The sequence below is a fragment of the Sinohyriopsis cumingii genome, chromosome 18 (genome assembly GCF_028554795.1).
Source record: "Sinohyriopsis cumingii isolate HCF-2022 chromosome 18, ASM2855479v2, whole genome shotgun sequence".
In the NCBI taxonomy this organism is placed as follows: domain Eukaryota; kingdom Metazoa; phylum Mollusca; class Bivalvia; order Unionida; family Unionidae; genus Sinohyriopsis; species Sinohyriopsis cumingii.
Window position 1 is genome coordinate 60,065,682 of NC_142978.1, and position 22,994 is coordinate 60,088,675.

Sequence of the window (22,994 nt, forward strand, 5' to 3'; positions counted from 1 at the left end):
GGTATCGTTTCCCCACGCACCCCGCATATAATTGTGTTTTACCTCTGACACCAATGCCACATCGCAGGCAGGGAATAGGTCCTGTGCTTCCTCGTTTGATGCTCTGTATGTGTTCACCGCAGAATTCCTTCCTGCAGGACTTACCACAGACTGTTACAGATCCAACCTTTAACCACTTGCAGTTGTTCATTGTATATACAATATTTTTTATTTATATATTTGTCTTAAATATAACATGGAGGAGTTTTCGAAATTATCCGCCGCTGGGAGATTCGATCTTGACAGGCTAAACCCCGATCCACGACGACGGCATCTAACTGATCTGTTTAATATTATCAACGAGGGTAAAAGGGAATTCCGCGACGACGGCGCCTTTCATGTATGGTCGACATTTAAAATTATCCGCGACGTCAATATCATTGACGAACTCTTCTTCGGTGATGAGGTCATCATCGATGCTACAATGACTGATGCCCGAGCAAAAACAATTATTGATTATATTGATTTTCATCAACGTAAAAAGAAATATTTTTTTCAGAGTAAAATTTATCGTGAAGGTAGATTCCGATGAGTGGATTATCCGTGACAAACTTGACCCTGTTCTTGCTAACGGAAAGACCGCTCTGTTAAGTAGCGACTCCAAACCAGGAATGCTGACCGGGATTGATAAACCATATTACGCTCGATCGTATCCTGTAACCGCAGTCATTTATGGAATATACCCGGTAAAAAAAACAAAAATTGATAAACTCACCCCGATGAAAACTTCGACGGTGTTGAATTGTGTAGCCGAGCGAGTAATGGAACATTTTAAAAACGCAAAACGAGGAAACGGTTTAACCGACCTGCGACGTGAAAAAATAACATCATGGGGTGAATCGGTTAAGAATACCGGGGCAACAATAAATGATGTTGCTGCGCTATCAAGTAAATTAAAATGTTCAATAACAGTAAAAACACTAACCGGAGAAATATTATACAGTTCGAAGCATTATAAAAAGTCAGGAACACCGATTGAAATTATTGATCATAATTCGCACGCGTGGACTGATGCGGTTACAATATTCCCACGAGATCGTGTTGTCAAGTTTTATCGCGGAAACATATACGAGGTTATTTACGCGCTGAGTAAAACCGATCCTGTGTCGGTGTGGTTATTTAGGAGCTCTGAAGATGGCGACTATGATCAATTTGTGAGACCGAACGGAGAATTATACCGGACGGAATCGTTGCACCAGGAAATGAAAAAACTCGCAAAAACGTATATGAGAAATGCTAGCGAAGAGCAATTATTGGTTAATTGTTTTACAGTTCCAAGTGTTGCCGCTCACGCCGCAAGAGAAAGAAATTCGTGGAGACCAACCCGAAGTCAGTTTCTTTCAGATATACAATTAAGTTGTGTCGAGTATGGTCATGGCGGGTTGTGTTATACCCGATATGACTACCGGGATATGATTTCCGTGGATATGATTGCCTGCTACCCAGGAAGCTTTCTCGGGAACGGCGAGTGCCGCGAATACTTTAAGCGATTCGGACATCCCACGAACTCGATGACACGAGTCGCCGTAAACAGCAGTTTACCCGATTTTGATTTGACAGGATTTGCTCGTGTGACTTCGTTTGAATTCGCCACGGGACTTCATCCGATTTGTTATGTTTGGTTTGGCAGACACTTCGTTGAAAAGCGCTGGGTACCAATAGTGTTATTGCGATATATGCTTGACAGCGGCATGCTGGTATCGCTGACCGTCAGTGAAGCAATTATATGTTATCGACCGCAGACCTCAGTTTGGTTGCCAACGCCAGATCGTGTAACTCTCGATGAAGTTATCGAAGAACGGACACAAGCACGTCCAGAAACTCCTATTGATGCTATCCGCGAGGGAGCTCCTGAAATTCTCAAGATTAAACTCAAAAACAGTGAAAGCACAGCGAAAGATCTCGGACGAAGAATAATCGGTAAATTTACTCAGGGTGCAGCATTTGATCATAAAATGCATCACTCGCGGTTGATTATCGATGAAGCTGAATTGGATTTTATAATCGCCGACGCGGTTGCCAGAGACATATTTTGTAACAGGGAGGATGTGTTCTTGTCCGACGGGAAAAGGTTGGGCACAATTGTAAGTTATATCGACGGAGAATCGCCTCAATACACACATTTGAGATCTTCAATGCTGGTTTATGTTTCTATAAATTTATTATCGATGGTAAATCGATTTCCTGACCCATACCATACTGGTATGGCAGTCAGAGTTGCCACGGATTCATTTTATATCAATAAAAATATTCAGAATCACTGGCTCGTTTTACAAGCACTGATGAATCATGGAGTTCGTGGAGAATAAAAGCGGAGATGTTGCACGAGTATTGTGAATCCGCCGATGTTGCAATAGAGGATGATTATTGTAAATCAACAATGCCGGAAATATCTTCCGCACCATCTGTGTATGATCCAATCACCAGACATAAAACTGTTTATTTGAACGGGCCGGGCGGGTCTGGTAAAACAACTCGAGCGATTGAATTATTTCGAAATTCAGATATGATTGTGCTAACACCTACACACAGACTTGCCAGGGAGATGAAACAGCGAGGAGTCAATTCTTGTACTTATCACAGCTTTTTCAAATACAGCGGCGGTGTGTGGACTCCTGAGCGAATGGGCACAAAATATATCAATGATATAATAATTTGGGATGAGATATGTACGGTGCCACTGGAAACGTTAAAAACATTTCTTGATTGGCTGCTAACGAAAAATACCGCAGTGATTATGTGCGGCGATCACGGTCAACCACCTCCGTTTGTCGGCGCATCTCCTCATGATTGGCTGAGGAATTTTGTTGATTATTACCAGGAAGTGTCTGATGATTACCGAGCACTTGATGCAACATTGAGAGAATTTAAAACACTAATCAGGCTACAACCGAATAAAATTCAATGTGAAATTATGCGCGAGATGATTCCTGAAACTTCGATGAGCGACTTTATACGCGTGTGGAAACCAGACGATTTGATAGTGGCAAGTAGAAAGATAGTCAGAGACACACTTCAACAGCAGCTATTTCGGTTGCAACAAAAAAAGTTTCCAATGTTGCCAACGCCGTTATGTTATAGACCAGCTGATACGCGGTTACAAAATATAGATGTTGATATTCCAGGAAAGACAGAGAAACAGAATTTAGTATTGAATGATATTGTGCTAGTTGACATCGATGCTGCCGAGGATGCACTAACGATGAATAAATCTCCGTGGACGCTAGGATACGCTATGACCATTCATTGTTCTCAAGGACTGACTATCTCTGATAAAACAGTCTGGATCATTGATGATCGAATCGAATGGTCGAACTTAGTTTACTTGGCTGTGTCCAGAGTCAGAAGAATATCTCAACTGCGAAGAATTGTCTTGGATGAATCAAACGCTGATAAAAACAATGAAAACAACAGCGATGGTGATGTAATAAGAAAAAAATTAGCCGGTTACAAACAGAGTGACAAAAAAAATAACAGCAGAATAATCACTGTGCGAGCTGTAATTGTATAATGCTATGGCAGTATTCGAATAAAAATTCAAGACAATTTACCGTAGATAGAAAAGATAACAGTCGCGGTCATACACGTGATAATGTCATGTTGACCTGTCTTGAGTGTAATCGACGTCGGGGTGCCAGCGCTAGTTAAGTCACTTCAGTGATTTTGGCGGCAATTGTGTGTCCTCGGGAATTACCTGAAGTTGCTCACGGGTGAATCCGCGTTGAGGAGCAGTTGAATCTAATCTATAGATTGCTGGTCTGCCAGTGGATCTTGTCACGGTGGATATCTTGTGTGTGGTAACACTCCAGATGGGATCAGTTGCTCTTCGTTTACCGCGTTCAAGTTCGCCTGGTTCGTATAAATATCTTACAGTAACATTACCCAGTATCGGCTGTGCTGAAGAATCACGTCGTACGGGTATATTTTTTTTCGTGATCGCGATGGCAGGTTTCATGTTGGTGGTTCGAGTTATTTCATTATTTAGCGCAGTTATCACGCTTGGTAATCTTGCAACCCATTCGCGCGATCTCGCATCTTGAATGAATTCCTTCGCGTATTGATATCCAAATAATCTTTCGGCGAGTGTTCGATTGAATCGCTCAACAATTGCCTGATCACGATGAATTTCAGTGTGTCCTCGTCGTATGGCGACGTTATGTTGTTTCATCAACGATGATACTGCACCTTGAAATTCTTTGCCAGGATCAACTTGTAATAAATTTGGCCATCGTAGACCGCCTCGCCGATAAATTCTTTCAAACGCAGAAGCAACCTCAGATGCTGTTTTAGTCGTTAACGGTTCAGCATCTTTGTATCTACTGGCAACATCAACTATGGTTAACGCGTACTTGTATGTGCGTCTTCGGATAGTATCATGTGGCAGAAATAATATATCAGCTTGATGAACGTCATTTGGCACACTAACATCGAAATGCGCGAAGTGAATTTGTTTAGGGCGCGGTAGATAAATTTGCCATATTGCCTGTCGGGATAACCAATTTTTGGCAGTAACTGCTGTAACTTTTGGTGCTTTAGCGAGTTTACTAATTGCCGCGTTACCTCTCCAGTATCCGCTTGGGGAATAATAAATCGACTCCATTGGAAATGCTTGCATTTCTATTAATTACCCAGCGCCTAAAACAAGTTTAGATTTCATTGCGGATTTTACTAACCAGGATGCTAACCTCTCCTTGAAAGATTTATCAGGGATGGCATTTAACGCGTGAATTAATTTCACGTCCGCGAGATGGTGCTGTTGCAAATCCTTGCTTCGGTAAGCTACATCATGAGCATGACACGCCTTATCAATAGCGTTTATCGGATACTCACCGGGTTTTGGTTGATCCTGAGCATCAAGTCTGATATCAAGTCGGGTTCCAGGACCACAGTAATTATATCCTGGAAGATGTTTTTCTCCTGGGTATTTAGCCCACGGTGTTCCTGGTAATTTTCCTAACTTGGCTGCGATGTCACCTCCGTTCTTTTTTTTAATAAATCTAAATTTTTTTATACCGCATAGTTCACACTTGCCCGTGAGCGCTTGTCGATTATTTTTTGTTGTAATTGTTGTTGTATCCGTAGTTGGGGTATGTGCTCGGCATTTCACACAATATAAATCCATATTTATTTTATGATATATTAAATGGAAATCACTGACTTTTCCGCGACAAAGCGACGAGAGCCAATCAAACATAACTCAGTGCTACCAAATTCAATCGGAATGATTATTATAGGTCCATCTGGGTCGGGTAAGACACAGTTGTTACTTAATTTGATAATGAAGTGGATGAAGTGGGATAAATTATATTTGATAGCCCCGTCTGTGCATGATCAGCGATGTTATCAGGTGTTAAAAGATTTTAACGAAGGTGCAAAATCGATAAACGACGAAGATGTTATTGAATTTATAACTGATATCAATGAAGCACCGAGTATCGATGATATCGATGGGAGTATTGATAATTTAGTCGTGTATGACGACATCATGTTGGACAAACAAACAAATCCTGCCAGGATATTTTCCCGCGGCAGGCACAAAAACGTTGATGTGATTTATGTAACTCAACGGTATACACAAATACCAAAAGTGATCAGAGATAACTGTAACGTTCTCGCGGTGTTTAACGGAGTTGAGGCACACACGTTACAAAATATTCATCGAACTTGGTGCGGCGGTGATATGGACTTTAATAAATTCAGAAATTTCTTTAGTCGTGCTCAACGAAAACCACACGGGTTTGTGACGATAAATTTACATGATCCTCGGACACGATACCGAGTTGGGTTGGATACAATTTTTAACTAGAAATCCTAAAATATTTTACATAGCTAGCAGCAGAGAGACTGGGCCACCAAGTGTTTCGTCGACGTCACCCCGGTCAAGAAATATTTTTTATAGTGAGTTATCTTTGTTGAAATAACTCTTCTAGTCAGCAGAGAAGAGTTATTTATCATAGTTTTCTGAATAGAGGGTTTATTTTGTGAAATAAGACCTTCTATCAAAAATGTTTTCGATTAGGGGTATTTTTTGTCCGAAAACTTGGTGGGCTAAGTCCCTCTGCTGCTCATTTCTCAGCTTGTCCTTTTATGAGAGGAACGAAAGGCCCATTTGTAAAGGTTCATAAAATAAGCCAAGTTAGCCAAAATCTACACTAATCTGCAAACAAAGTTATCACCGAGACTGTTGATTTGATCATGGTCCTATAATGCGATCAAATCAACAACTGTAGAAGCCTCAGAATGATAAAATAATTATTCTAACAATGAGTATAATTACGCAAAAATTAAAGGTTCAAAAATAAGCAAAATAGGCCAAAATCTACACTAATCTGCAAACAAAGTTAACAAAAAGGAGAGAAAATAGTTATAATGTAGGCTGATATTTCATGCACAAATAAACTATAATGACATTATGGTCAGCTGGTAAATCATGATAACAATAACGTTTAATTGATCCAATAACTTTAATTAAGTAAGAACAATAACTTTGGTGATTCCAATTCATTATGGTGATAAAGATGTTAGGGGTCGCCCATAAGATGAAGCTATTAATACATTCATTAAAAATAAGCAGAAGTTTAAATTAATAGTATGTAATAAAACTTCTTCACCAATATGAGCTTTAATACTTGAAAATGAAATTAGGAAAGTATTAACATCAACTATAATATGTACATTGAATATTACATAAAATTGTAACCAATGCCTTTATAAGGCAAATGCAAATACTTAGCTCTAATAATAGTACAAAAAGTGTCAGCAGCTAATGTTTAGTAGAATTTTACATGTCACAAAACTTTATTAGTCAAATATCAGTCAGCGACAACAATTCGGTGCAGTAACAAAAGCGCGCCTACATAAGCGTGCCAACGAAAGTGTGCCGACAACTGCACGCAGTGATATACAACCCGACAAATACGTGCAAGACATGAGTGCGCATGTATACAAAGATAAGGCTGAGAATACAATAAAAAAAAAGTTAACTGAGAAGACAATATGCACAAGTAAGTTCTACGGGTTTCTTACAATTTAATTGTGTGGATCAACTAACTTTTTCTCATAATACATTAATTCTAAGCAATGCCAACTTCTCAACCATTTAAGTTAATTGATCCACACAGTTAAATTGTAAAGAAGACCGTAAGATTAAGCTTTAAGATGTCTGCTCAACCTTTTCCGAGATCGAGTAATTGACAACCTGCCACACACCAACAACTCCGTTGAAGCCTGGCATTGTTCATCATCCAGCAGTATTCAAGCTAATCGAACTATTCGTAAAGAACGAGATCACTACGAATTGAAACTTGAGAGATTTTGTTCTGGCATCAGGCAATCAGAGGCATATAAATCAAAGTACATTTGTCTTAATTGCCGTGTCCTGGTTTTGGTCCCAACATATGGAACAGTACCGTTAGAAGATTACTTGCGAGGAATAGCTTATAACACTAACATCTAACATTTCTACATATGATTTATACATAAATCAGGCTAGTTTTGCACAATATTCTCCTTTTTTCAATATCTGAATAAGCCAATAACACATTTGTTAACAATTTCATAACGTGTGTATAGGTCGCCCGCTGTGTATAGAGTGATAAACATTCTAAGTAAATAAACCAACATCTTTTTTAGCAAATTTGTTTTATTTATTTAATGCATTATATTGTAAGAACATGTGTTTACACTTACTAAGGCACGCTTATGTCTGTGCGCTCATGTCCTGCGCACATTTGTCGAGATAGTAAACCCACGATATCGTAGAAAGTCACCATATTGGTTTCTTCAATGATTTTTTTTTTTTCACCAGTCCTCGAAAACTAATAACGGTACTAAATGTAAAATGGACTATTTAGAAAGAAATTTAACTGCAAGAACCAAACAAAACGTTTTTACAGTTTCAGTATATATAATACTACTAAATAGTAATAAAACAATGAGATCTTGTTACTAATCTACAAAAACTGATAACGGTAACAAATGTGTCTGGCGTATATAATGTATGGTTTAATTTCCATTTTAATTTCAAAACTTATCTATTAAAAATATAAACGTATAACGATTTCATAGTAACGTTTCAAATAATAATAATAATAATAATAGTAATAATAATAACAATTGAAACAATCCACACAAATTGATAACGCGACCAATGGTGTTCTCAGTTCAAATCGTAGTCAAATATTGTAATAGTAAACAAAATAAAATGTAATTAGCAGCGCTGAAATGAAATGTGAAATTAATTATTAGTAATGGTTAAAGTATATACACTACCAGCCAGATAACACAATAATATATTTCTAGCAGCACAAGTCTCAATAGCCCATTTCATGCAGACTTCGGCGAACTTCGTAATTTGCTCGGAATTTTGATCAATTGGCAGGTGGTCAGCTGACCGATAGGTAGTGGGAAAATATGGCGGACGGTTGCGTATCAGCAGCGACTTCTCTGACTACTTCAACATCGTTTATCGAGTTGAAAAATGCCTATTCAACAGGGATGCTGCCGCAGGTATTGACGAAATTTAATATTGGAACCATCCTGTCGTATTTTCTGGAAACCAGGGCGAATTTCAAAGCCATACGAGAGAGTAGCTTTGAGCTGTTTACATCTGGCCATGTACATGTAAGTAAGGAAATGGGGTCGAAGTAAACAAATTTAATCCTGACAATCAACGAGCAAGTTTTTCAAACTATTTCTATGCATCTGAAACGTCACTGTAATAAATTGCGTTTCATATGAGTTTATCAGATTTGTTTTTAAAAGTCTGTTGATAATTTGCATGTAAATTTCAATCATTTAATTAGCACCACTTGCTGGATTTGGAAAAAGGTGAATATCGGCGCCACCGGTATTCGATCTCTATTATGTTCACGGACAAGTACAAAACTATTTTTCAAGTCGCAGTACTAATACATGTAACACATTTTATGTGCAGTATGTATAGTTAATTGGATTTAAATAGATTTTTTTTTTATATAATGGATATGTCTAGGAAATTAGATCATAAGCTTGTTTCAAGTTGCCCCCACCCCATTATTTACATTGTAAATACAGGTATACAAATGATGGCAATGTATTGCATCTAAGTACGTGTATTGGGTTGTGCTTAACTTAAAAAATATCACATTTAATGTGTTTTAAATTGTTTTGTGGGTGGGAGGTTACCCAATAACAAAACATTTTTTATGTGGGGGAAATAACCTGAAACATGAAAATAGTATTTTTGTCCTCTGTTATGAACATGATTGTATGTATCCACAGAAACATTTAAATGTGTGTTCTATTGTTACAGCACATTGGAGTGAAGCAAGATGAAACTGCAAAAAAGGCCATTGTTTCTGCCGAGGTTCTAGCACACATGAAACAGCAATTTTACAGGGTAATTCTAATGCTGAACTCAGTGGGTGACATCATTCATGCTAGCTGCTCATGCTCAGCTGGGTCTGGTCCTAACTGTACGTGCAAACATACTGCTGCATTGTGTTATGCACTGGAAACTTTTGTCAAGGTGGTTGTGCTTCCTGAAGACATTCCATCATGTACTGGTATGTATATCTTAAAGTTGAGACATAGTATTATAAATATTGGTACTCTAATTTACAAAGGCAATAAATAACAATAACATCAATGGTAGCAGAAAACATTTTATTTTCTTTAGCCTGTTACCTAAAATTTTCCATTTCTTTTTAGATAAACTTGAGGCCTGGTATAAGCCGAGGCTAGTTCAACTTCCAGTAGTTCCAAACTATGATATAGACTTTACAACAAAACAGCAAGGGAAAAAAAGCAAACAGAACCAACCATTAAAAGGAGAACAACAGGAGGCTTATAAGCTTAATAAAGTTTGCAACACTGAGAAAGCTTTTGCTTCAAGAAAACGCAAGGTGTTGACAAAAAGACCAAATGGAGAGGACAGTTTGAAAGTAAAAATGAACCTCGAGCTGAACAAAACAGAAGACGGTGAGAAACACAGGCTTGTATCGTTGCTTACAATTGACCTGTCATACATGTACTATATAATAACTACAAGGGAGGACATAGTCTGAGTTTCCTCTGACCCTTGTCACCCCATTTTTGATATTAGGATGTTTATGTTGGTGTGTTGGATCAGAGTCCATTCACTATTAAAAAGTTGGAATTCACCAACACTATTTGGTGTCGGCATGGGGTACCCGCTTATAAGCCGGCCCAGCAAACTTGAGTGACCTATCATTGAGATATACCTGCATGAAATTGATAGGAATATGATTTATTTTCTCAAAAATCATGAGCATAGCATTCGTCATGTCTTTAATCCTCTGACAGATCAGACGAAAGTATGTTGTTGCTGAAATTTGACCTGGATCTGGCCATTTGCATTCCGAGTCACATGATTGTACAAATCTCGCAACCGACATGTCAGTGACGTCAGAGGCCATATAGTCACGTGATATTCCACCTTTTTGATAGGGAATGGACTCTGACCCTACACCCCAACATATATGTCCAAATATCTAAACTAGGGTGACAAGGGTCAAAGGAAACTTGGACTAGGGAGCACACTTCTCTCCTTTCTCACACAACCCATTTAAGAATAAACGCTGTTATTTTAAGCTACATTTCATGTAGCATAATGAATTTGGTACTGATGTTTAGCTCAGGCATTTGATTTTGTATGGATATCCAAAGTTTGGCTTACTATCATACCTTTTAAGGAATGCCAGACCATTTTCCCATGCTACTGTTCGATATGGCCATGATCATGCCCGCTTAATATGCAAGTTATCAGAAGAGCCTTGCAAAGAAACAAAAATAATTTCGGCCTTCTGTTGAGCTAGAAAACCCTCCACTTTGAAGGTGTATGAGGGGAAGTGTTCAGTTTCCAGGGATTGGTGCAACATCAGTTGCATCATTCTTTTATCAGTGCCTCAGTTCCACAGTTGACTAGCCTTTAATCATCTTTTCGAGGTGAAAGAGTTTTTTCCTACTTTGATTAAAAGCTACCATTCCATGGTCTCAGACTTGTTCAGACAGATATAATATGCCACATAATATTGTGGCTATCTCTGCAAGCCATGCATTCAAATAGAACATGGTGTTCTGAGACATAATAGATGCAGTTATCTGTAATGCGAAGTCAGCAGTTTGAAGTTTATGTCTGTGCGATCTAACTTCACTGAGATGAGAATGAAATATGGTAGGTGCAGTGGCAGCAGTCCATACCATTATCAGACCAGTTTGAAGTTAGCACAGCCATACAATGGCATGAAACATTGTTTAGACTGGATTTGCCTATTGATTTTACTAGGTAAGAAATAGTTATTGGGTTCCATTTATTCTATTCAGGTATTGTCTGGAAAGCTTATGTGACCATTAGTTATGCATTTCTAATATTAAGAGAGTGGTGTTCAGGGAAGAAATCTTTATTATCTTGAGGGTGGTCATTTTATCGGTTGGATGCTCTGCATTGTCTCCTCCTATTACTTATTCTTGTAACATTTATGTGATCAGGGATTATATTTAAAAAATAAAGCACATTTTTTAATACGTTGTGTTAGTCCTAGAATACTTTCCTGATCACATTACTAATAAACCCTCCCACACGAAGTTTTCAGGTTTTCTGCCAGTGTGGTAGCAAGGGCACTGGTGTTCCATACAGGAATATATTTTTAGTTCAGAGAACTTTTGTTATGGTGCTGTATCTAGCTTGCATTGTTTGTTGTGTGTCATTTGTTTTTTGTTTTGGTTGTTGATTGTACATCATACATCAGCAATTGTTTTTTTCAACTTGATTTCAAGTAGTACTGGACCATTTTCAACCAAACTTTGCAGATATGAAGGCCATTTAAACTTGTACAATAATGCTGATCACCTTTCAGATATGACCACTGTTGCTAGAATAGAAAACCTTTAAAAGACTTTTTCTCAGAAATTGCCTAACATGGAATTGACCAGTTTGACAGAAGGCATCAGGATATAATGGCAACCAGTTTTGTATAAATTGCTGATCAATAATCAAAATAAGCCACTGTTATTAAAATAGACAAACACTTTTTCACAAAAATTGCTAAACAAAAATTGACAGGTGTTTTTAAAGAAATTTTCCTAGCATCATAGATATTAGAGGTTCGCATTATTGATGTGATCAGCCTTCTGATATGGCTACCATTGTTTAAAAATAGAAAAAGCTATAAATGTCAGAAAATATACTTTCCGATTTTTCAGCTAGCTCAGTTAGGCTCCGAGGTGGCTGTCAGGCAGGTTAGCAATCCCAGCTCCACTTTGGCCTTTTGTTATGAATTTGAGAGAGCCTTTTTGTGTTTCTTTTTAATTTCCTCAGAATGATGTCATGAATTTGTATCAAATTTAGTAAAGAGTTTTTATGTAGATACATTTTGGGTCAAAATTAATTTTGGAAAATTTGCAGCTTTTTGTAAATGTATCAAGTTCTGCTTTTCATGGGGCACTCACAATAATCTTGAATTTGTTTGATAATTTCAGAACCCTTTGAACAGTCTCTTTGTGGCAAAGGTCCTGGCAAGTCATCTAAAATTGGATCTACTGACCCATCATTAGGAAGCTCTGTAAGAGATGTACAGATTCTGTCCTTTGCAAATAATACAGTTCCTCTTGAAGTGGAGAATCCTGGGTAAGTTACCGTTTATCTTCATTTTTTTTTTTTTTTGGTTGAATTTATTCATAATGCAATATAGTTTCATAGATAAGATTCTCTATCAGTCTTCAATGTTGTAATATTTAAATAATAGTCAGCATTTGTTTTCATTTTTTTTTTTTATAGTCCTGTAAAATACATGCTGGTAATGTTTGCAGAGTAAGAAAAGTATCCATGGAATCCATCTTGGAAAAATAAAATGCTTTCAAAATTGTTTGTATTGTTTTAGTCTCGATGTTTTATCTCAGAGTTCAGATTGCTTTGTGAAATGGTGTGTACATATGACACAAATGTACAAATAAGTGAACTTTATTTTCCCAATTTGTTATTGGTGTTAATTTATTATAATTATTTTTAATTGTTAGTATCATTATTAATTTTATTATTATTATTATTATTATTATTATTGGTAGCCTGTCAGGGCTAAAAATATCTGAAGCCCAAGACCCCTCTATTTTTAGTTTGGGCCCATCCTGTTTTCAAAGTGAGGTGCCTTTTGGGCTTGTCGAAAAAATATATAGTTTGCCTGAGGAATCTTTGATTGCACTGATGAAATTAGTTGATGTACTTTCAAGATGTTAGCATACATGCCATAATCTAAATCAGATTATCACTGTCCTATGTGAAATTGAGATATGATTTTAATCATACGGAAGCTTTGCTAAAATTACAGTTTTTGTACTCCAGAACCCACTGACAGTCGTGTTTTGAGAAAACACAAATTTCAGTAATCTTAAAAAAAAAAATTTTTTTTTCTTTCAAACCAGTCTATGTCCATTATATGTAGAGTCAGGATTCTTACAGTCTTTGAAGGTCTTTGACAGTTTGGGAAAAATGAGGTAGCATTTTCAAGGCCTTGAAAGTTTGGGGAAATCGAACAGATTACCCTGAGGTCTTTAAAAGTCTTTGAAAATTGAAATAAACCCAAACATTTTAATTTCTTTCCATGATCACAAATACAATTGTCCAAGGTTGTTAGATTCGGATGTAGTCGAGTTTTCCTGGTTTCTTTCTTTTGATTAATTATAGTTTGAATTTCATCATTAAACAATATTGTAGTATTTTGGATTTCGTTGTTTCCTCCTTCAAATACGTTCCCCGATCACATTAACGTTAGGGATATAAGCCTGCTACCTCTCGAATCCAGCCCTACTAAAAGACGAAAATTCGTCTTTTCTGTCTATCTCATATAGACCAAAGGGCAATAACTCTTGCCCCTTACCTCCCCTTGCCACCGCCAGGTGTCACTAGTTTTTAAGTTTCGCTTGTACTGATAACACATACTTTATACCTCCAAACAATCCAAGCCATCTTAGCGTTAAAATTGGACCATCCAAGTTAAATTTGGATTTATTGTGTTGGACAATCATTCTTCTACGGGTTGTATACATTATTTTAACAATTTTTTCAAAATTGAGTGACTTTGTCACCCTTACGGATTTCTTCTACTGAAGACCATGTTACACACGCTATCGCTGAACTCGTGTTGTCAATTAAGAGTTAACGCGACACTAATTTCGCTTACGCCGTTAGTAACGGTTGTTGTATTAGCGAATTAATAACATGCTGAATTGCTAATTTGTGCTTTGTTTTCTTTTCTTGTGTTCGTTTCAGTAGAAATGTCAACCAAATGCATGAAATGCAAAAAGTTCAAAGCAAAAGAAGACAACCATGACTCTTGTATTGTATGTACCAAGTGTACATCATCTATACCATGCAGCGTGTGTAATACTTGGAAAGAGCAAATGTGGGTCCCACCTCCACCTAAAGTTCGTCGTTTGCAACAGTCAGCCACAGCAACATCAGCGGCAATGGAGGAAAATAATGTTGACAGGGTACAACAGTCCACCTTTGAACAGATGCATCGTTTGGTCCAGGAAATGACGACGCAGCTATTGACACCAGGCCAGATATTACCCTTATTTCCCTCGCTCGCTTCCACAGCTTTTTCTGACTCTTTGGGGGAATGTTCCCCCAATTTTAGGCTGCCCAGTGGGCGTAAGTCCCCCTGCATGTCCGAGTATGGCCTTTGGGCCTGTAAGTCAGGATGCATGGGGTTTTTACCGGATCCATCGGATCCATTTCATTATACAACCTCTATGTCACCGGCCATCCAGCTGTCCCAGCATGGGGACCCTATTGCTAAAACGGTCCAACCAAATATGATTTACTGGGATCTTAGTGATAAATCCGTCCGTCAAGGTGTACCGCCCGCAACATAGCAATACTGTGGCCGAGATTTTAGTGAGAAATCTGTCTGTCCAGCCAGGCCATTGGAGCAGCCGGTACCGGTGATAGCAGGACCATCAGCAACATTCAGGCCGACCACAAGCCAGACAAACCAGCCGGCAGGGGCGTCCGTCCATATGTTCACGGCTTATCCACAAGGGAGAGTTAGTGACAGTGTCAAGGATGACGGAATCGCATCATGTATGCCACCTGGTATGCTTTATCCAGAGATGCAAGCTATTCCAGAACACGACTCAGCACACAGTGAGGGTGACGAAACTCCTGCAAATCAGCCGTACACAGATCCAACCATGGAATGGACTGAGTTTGGCTTCAAGGCGGCAGTGGAAGAAATTTATAGGGTGTTGGCAACTTCAGAATGCCCTCCACCTCCTACCGCCACTCAAGACTACAAAGTTAAGGCGTCTGTAGATCTTGACGGGGAGGAAGAGACGCCGTCCTTCCGGCTCCTTCCCCAGTCGGCAAAAAATTAAGGAGATAAATGATCCTCTCAGGACGAATAGGTGATCCGGAGAATGCTAAGGTGTTCTTTTCAGAAAGCCAAGTACCATCGACGTTCTCGTGTCGCTGATACAAAACTCATTCAGACGCCTTCAATATGGATCTTCCGGCCCTGGACAAAAATATGGCAGCAGTTCACATGTCTGCTCCACTGTTTTACAAAGTGGACAAAAATGTGTTCCATGCCACGTCAAAGCTAGTCCGGAACGTAGTCGCTACATCTTCAATGTTAGACTTGGCTTCATTAGCCATTTTCAGACTCGCAGAAAAATCTGACAATGACCACGCTTGGGAAGCGACGGCCCAGATTGCTAGAGTTATTAACAGGGCAGCTCACCATTCCATGGCTAATGCGTTGACTGCTTCTGCCAACTTAGACCTGATACGACGTGACGTATGTCTGCGGTCCACGTCGCTCAAGCCCCATCATACTTTGGCTTTATGGATGACTCCGTTTGGGTCGCCTTTACTCTTTGGAGGAAATATTGAAGAAGTTCGGAAGCAGGCAGCTCAGGAACTGCCCCTCCAACTCGCTGCCCAACCCTCGCAGGCATTTAGAAGAAAAAAAATCAGCCCCTGCCACAGCAGAACGATGATTGGCGGACCAGGGACAAGGGATCCTTACAATCAAATGTGCAGTATAGATCCCAACCCAATGCCAGGAGACAACAGTCTAATCAAGCTAGGAGGCAACCACACAGAGGCGGTAAGAAACAAAGTTTCTCTGTCTTCAAGCCTCCTAACTCTAAAAGTTGACATACCCTCCCCACCACCCGTGGACAGCCTACCTGTGGGCGGCCGCCTCCTGCAATTTCAGGACCACTGGACTACCTTTTTTCCTCAGAACAATTGGATGATCCAGGTCATTTCAGAGGGGCTTCGGATTTCATTTATCCAACCGCCTCCCCTGTCCTCCTCTCCCCTCTTCACGGACGTACCGTCCCATCGGGAGAAGGATACCTTTCTACAACAGGAGATACGGTCACTCTTAGAAAAACGAGCGGTGGAGATTGTGAAAAAAGAAACAAAAAAAAATGCAATCGCCGGGGTTTTATTCCATGCTGTTTCTTATCCAGAAGGCAAATGGCAAGTTGAGGCCGATCATCGACCCAAGTCCCATCAACCAATACATTTTACCACCGAAATTCAAGATGGAAACGGCTAGATCAATCCATCTTTCCATCCGGCGGGACAAGTATGCTGTCAGTCTAGATATGACTGATGCATATTTTCACGTCCCTATCCACCCCGCATCACGGAAATTTCTCCAATTTGCTTACCGCGACGCGTTTTATCAGTTCCAGGTCCTACCCTTTGGCCTCAACATCAGCCCTTGGGTTTTTACCAAGGTTATGGATTGTGTCATCACCCTGTTCGGCTCAACTTCATCTACAGGGACGGCAGTGTACTTGGACAACATCCTCCAGAAACATATAGTAAGTTCTATTCTGCTCAAAGGCAGAAATGATCTTTTAGCACTTCTAGATCATCTAGGCTTTCTTGCGAACTGGAAAAAGGCCGATCTCCATCCATCCCAGCGTTTTGTCCATCTGGGTATGGAGTTTCTCACCGATCTGAATCTGGTACGGCTTCCTCGCGCTTGCGTAATCCGGATCGTCGAACTCGTTGGGTCCGTTTCCAACCAGACGTGGATTTCAGCGAGAGAATTCTTGCAACTCCTCGGATTATTCAATGCGGCGGTGGACTTGATCCCACTTAGCCGTCTTTTTATGCGTCCCTTATAAATGACGTCACTGCCACAATGGCGCCCCTTTTCAGGTCCCCTCAATCAAACAAAAATGATCACGCCCGAGATACGATCATTCCTGCATCAGTGGCACAACCCCGGTTGACTGTCCACGGGGATTCCTCTAGAGATGCCCCAAGCGGAGATAACGGTATGTACCGACACCAGTACTTACGGTTGGGGTGCCCGCCGCTTGCCAGACTTCGCTACAGTCAGCAGCACGTGGGAGCCAGGGGAGAGGCTTCTCCACATCAACCTTTTAGAAATGAGGGCTGTCATCAATGCCTTTCATTTCTGGAAGGATCAACTCTCAGGTAAAACTGTCCTCATTATGTCAGACAACTCTGTGGTGGTGACTTACCTCCTCAAACAAGGGGGCACCAAATCACCAGACCTGTGCATTCTGATCTGTCAGTTTCTGCGTTGGTGCGACAACCTCTACATCAATGTACAAATCAGACACATTCCTGGCAGACTCAATGTCTTGGCCGACACTCTATCCAGGAAAGGTCAAGTCATTCACACGGAATGGTCACTCCATCAATCAGTCTTTCTTTGGATTTGCACACTTTGGGGGCATCCGATGATCGATCTTTTTGCGACAAGGTGGAATCACAAGTTGCCCACCTTCGTCTCTCCGGTTCCAGACCCAGAGGCTTTGGCCGTGGACGCTCTGTCAATCAGCTGGGAGGGGTTGTGGGCATTAGCCTACCCTCCCACGGTTTTGGTACCGAAAATAATCTAGAGGTTAAGGGGTCAGAACTGTCGGATGATTCTGATTGCCTCTCTCAGATGGAACAAGTCTTGGGTCACCGATCTACTCGATCTAGCGATAGATCTACCGAGGAAGATTCCAACCAGCCCAAATCTTCTCAAACAACTGTGGTCATGGGTGTTCCACCCCTGCCCAGACCATCTTCTTTTTCATGCTTGGCTCATGTCCGGACAGCCTTGCGAGACAATTTAAACCTTCGATTGTGGAGAGAATCTCAAGAGCAAGAAGGCCCTCCACTCTGAAGGCTTATGAGGGAAAGTGGCGTGTTTTCAGGGACTGGTGCCATATCAATAACATCATCCCTTTGAGTTACTCAATCTCTCAACTGGCCGACTTTTTTCTCTGGCTTTTCGAGGAGAAACAGTTGGCCCCAATTACTATCAAAGGCTACCGCTCCATGATATCAGACACATTCTGCCATCATGGTAGATGTGATATTGGGCATAACAAAGATCTATCAGATCTTTTAGCCAATTTTGATTTCAGTCGACCAAAATCTCTCACCCTGTTTCCAAAATAGAATCTGTCTTTGGTTTTAACATGGCTCAATTCAGACAAATTTGAACCTTTCGCCCACATTTCGTTAAAGCTACTATCATACAAAACATGTTTCTTGATAGCCTTAGCTTCAGCATGCAGGGTGAGTGAGTTACATGCCCTTTCCAGTGACCCGAACTTTCTTCAGTCCAGATCAGATGGTTCGGTGGTCCCCCTGATGCAACCAGGCTTTATAGCCAAAAATAGGTTACCATCCATTGGCAATCAAAGAATAGTCATTCGCTCGCTCTCTTCCATAGATAAGAGCAACAGCCTTGCAAGATCCTGTTCGTGCACTCAAGCATTATTTAAAACGCACAGAGGCGTGTCGGGACACACGTAAGCGCCTCTTTCTTCCGGTCAAAGCTGGTAAACGGGATATCACCCCTCAAGCCCTTGCTTCATGGCTGAAGTGGGTTATACGCTCGGTGTACTCCGAGGTGTCACAAGATCAGAGTCGCCTCATGAAGATTACAGCTCATGAGATTAGAGAAATCGCAGTGAGCCTTGCATTCGAACGCAGTGTTTTGATCCAAGATATAATAGAAGAGATTGGCTGGCATGCAGAGTCAACCTTCTCCAGTTTTTATCTCAGATATTTGGCTTCGCAAAGGCGAACCTTGAAACTGGTTGGTCCGGTTTTGGCAGCCCAGATGACCACCAGACCCATTTAAAACAATCAGCACAGCCTATCAGCTTCGCTGGATTCACCAGTGAAATTTCGTAGGTAAGAAGATTTCAATAACTATCTTCTTAACCGTATATAGGGGTCACATATCATGGGACCCTAGGCTGTGTTGCTGATGAAATTAGGAGAACGGGTTATCGTTCAAATGGGGAATCCAGCCATCATTCCCTCGAAGGTACCCGGGGTGGAGGTAGGATGCTCAGCATTCCCTCCTCCTATTACCTATTCTCCTAACGTTAATGTGATTGGGGAATGTATTTGAAGGAGAAAGCAAATTTTTAGTAAATTATGTTTCTCTGAGAATACTTACCCAATCACATTACTTAAAAACCCTCCCAACCACCCCGCTATGCGAGCATCCTCGTATAATATATATCGCTCAGCTTAAAAGTCTAGTGACACCTTGTGGTGGCAAGGGGAGGTAAGGGGCAAGAGTTATTGCCCTTTGGTCTATATGAGATAGACAGAAAAGATGAATTTTCGTCTTTTAGTAGGGCTGGATTCGAGAGGTAGTACGCTTATATCCCTAATGTTAATGTGATCGGGTAAGTATTCTTGGAGAAACATAATTTACTAAAAATTTGCTTTCTCATAAAACATAACTTGTATACAAAATGTTAGCGAAAATAGGACTTGGAAATCTTTGTTTGTGGTCTTTGAAAGTTTTGGAAAAGTCTTTGAATTTATCATTCAAACCTGAGTATGTATAAAGAGTAATCTGTAATGACTGGAACTGATATCAAACTATCCCTTGGGCAGTTTGAATAGCGGCAATTAAAGGAAACGAGGTCAGGTAAAAAAAAATCAAAGTTTCCCATCAACTGGCTGACAATAGCTAGGGAGATGTGTTGCAGTGGGTGAACCCATTGTGCTAATTTGCATCGGTAGAATCAGGAAGAGGAACAACTCGTTATAGGTACATCAAAAACGTGAAAGATGCATGTACCAGAACAAAAATTATTACATAATGCCTTGAATGATAATATTTAAGCCACTATATATTATATTTTTGACAAGTTTGTAAACAGTGGCAACATTTCTTTGAAGTTGGATTTTACTGCATATATAGAATACAAAGCATGATAGTCAGTTATAAGAACAGTGTTCAAGTGTAATTCATTTTTATTAAATTTACGTTTGAATTGTAGCTATAGCAACGTTGTGATAATATTAAAGCGGAAATTTTGGGTATGTAGAAATTGGAGTCCGGCATACCTGCGAACTTTTCAAAAGCCAAGTAGGGAGAATAGCAGATAAAATAGTGAGATTTGGACCTAAAATGGGGAGGATTTTATGCTGCAATTTTTAAGTGCAGGTTTCAGTAAATATTGACCGATCCTTTTTTTTTGGTGCGGGGATACGTAGTGGTCAGTTATGAAAGTTTATAGATGTAGGCCAAAACATATTTAAAGGTGAATTGGGGAAGGCAAATATTGCCCATGCCTCCTTGCCCCAATGTGCGACCACCCATTGGATGCACCTTTTCTCCCTGTGACATGCCATATTTTCCCCCAGGACAAGCCCCCTTTTTCATATTCTGGTCAGCTGTGGCTAAACTGCATGAATAGCTAAAAGTTAGACTTAAGTACACAAACATTATCACCAGTGTGACTGATTAACAGTTAATCGTTAACACTACATTTATCTTGTGAAAAAGACTGCCCTTTGGACATACTTCAAAGAAATCATGTTCTTCAGTATGTATATAAGCACAAGCAGTTGATTGGCAAACAAACAATGTCCTGTTTTGTTGTAACTTACAATGCTTAGGACTTCATTTTAACAGTTTAAATCTGCAGTCACAAGTTACTGTTCATGTGGCAGCTGTTTTTCCCATGTTTTATCCCACCTCATTTCCTTAGGTTTAATTCTTATGGCATGTTACACTGTTTGCTAAATAAAAAATATTTACTCTGAATTAGTTCTTTGGGGGCACATTTACTACATGGTATATTTTGTTTTATTCCCTCTTTTAACTTAATCATTGTAATTAAAGTTTACGAATATGGTAGAGGAATGCCAGGTGTTTACTGGCCGAGTTTCTTTGGCGGAAATGGAGATGTGATTTTGTTTGCGGAAAAAATTACATAGCATTCACAGTAATCATCCATGGGATTGAAACTAATTGGTGACAGTTTTTAAATATGTAAAAAAAAATGAACACTGACAGACATAACGTAATAATGGGAAGTTCTCTGCAAAAAATCAGGAGATTGGTGTGGAAATACCCCCAATATTGGGTGGGTTTTCTGTCAACTTGAGAATTGACAGGTATGACCTGTCCGGGCTTGTGGAATTTCAGTCAGGGCTTGTGAGTTTATTTAAGTCCATCAGCCTGCATCCTATGCCTTCAAAAAAATTTCTTCGAGCATTGGCCAGTTCATCATCAAAAGCACAGATTGTACACATCGTTCTGGACAAGGTTTTGTTACAGCACAATCAAAACTTCCATTTTCTACAGTCTAGCACAATGTACATGTTACAGTACTCAGAAAGATAAAAAATTGAGGCACAGGCCCAGGGCAATGGACTTGAAAAGAATCACAAACCTGAATCAAATTCCACTAGCCCCAGCTCCAATTCCATTTGCCTGAAAGAGGCAAAATATACTATTATTTTGACATAGTGTTGAAATTGCTGTAAATATGAAAAGAAATGAACCAAAATAACATTGAGTCATGTGTTTATTTGCTTCTAAAAATATTGACATAAAGCAATGTTTTCCTCTAGGTCCTGATGCCAACCATTGTCCAGTGCTCCAGTGCACAGAGATTTTTTCAGTCACAGGCTCAGGACAAGTTTCTTATAAAAAAATATTATACCTTGATTTAATATTCACTTCCTTGGAAGGTCATATTTTTTTGGACACACCCAAACCATCCAGAGAAATTAAATGGTATGCTTCTTATACTGGTCACGGAAACTTCATTCACATTTTACTTAAGAGGCACAGAATCACAATCAGTGAGGTATCCAACAATTTCACAATTTCTGCATTATCAGGTGATTACTTTGGATAAATGCAGCATAAACACCACTTTTGCTGCTTCTGACTGTATACCTTCATTTCAGTTTACAATCTTTATTTCATCATGATCTCTGTGTAGTGCTAAGTATGTAAAGTCTTTGCATACTTTTGGTTTCTTAATTTTTGCAAAAATCTCTGTGTTGCTGTATAAAAGTTGAAAATGGAAATGAAGTCGAAGAGGTATTGATCTTTTTTTAATTCATTAGTTCTTGTGAAAATAATGTGGATGTATCACATGCAAAATACATTCACTCTGTATCAGTAAAATCAGTGACCAACTCTTTCAACTGAATGGACTTAAATACAGTGTAATACTCTTCAGTTTCTTTAACAGGAAAAATACATTGCGCTTGGGGCACTACAAGTCACTAATCCCTGAGCTTAGCTTAATTGTCAAAAAGTTGCATAGGTACAGCTCGATATATTTAATCAGCATTGCATTACTAAGCATGAGCAAGGGACAGTTCATTATCATTCATGCTGTACAAGGGTGCGCTAATTATATGGACTCAATGAAATATGTAGAACTGAAGTGGCACTGTTTCCCATTTGTAAGTCACTTGCTTTGGTTTGTACAAAAAATTTTAGCTTTTGTTTGAATTTATCAAATAATCTTCATAATTTGGAGGGATTTACAGATTGGGATTTGAGTATACAGAATATAATGGATAAAACAAGAACAAAATAAGAAAACAAACAGAGCAAAATACCAGTTATACTTGGCTGCGATTTGTTGAAGCACCAAAGCATATTTCATTTGCTGCCTCTATTAGAATC

General features: G+C 39.5%; 1 protein-coding gene across 1 annotated transcript in view; it reads left to right on the top strand.

The window, feature by feature from the left end:
- Positions 1-8,451: 8,451 nt before the first annotated feature.
- Positions 8,452-22,994, top strand: part of LOC149776752 (uncharacterized) — a 32,701-nt gene continuing 18,158 nt past the window's right edge. The window contains exons 1-4 of the mRNA XM_089941427.1: positions 8,452-8,661; positions 9,332-9,584; positions 9,730-9,999; positions 12,520-12,667. Of these exons, the coding sequence (XP_089797553.1) occupies positions 8,452-8,661; positions 9,332-9,584; positions 9,730-9,999; positions 12,520-12,667 (881 nt within the window). The remainder of the gene's footprint in view (positions 8,662-9,331; positions 9,585-9,729; positions 10,000-12,519; positions 12,668-22,994) is intronic.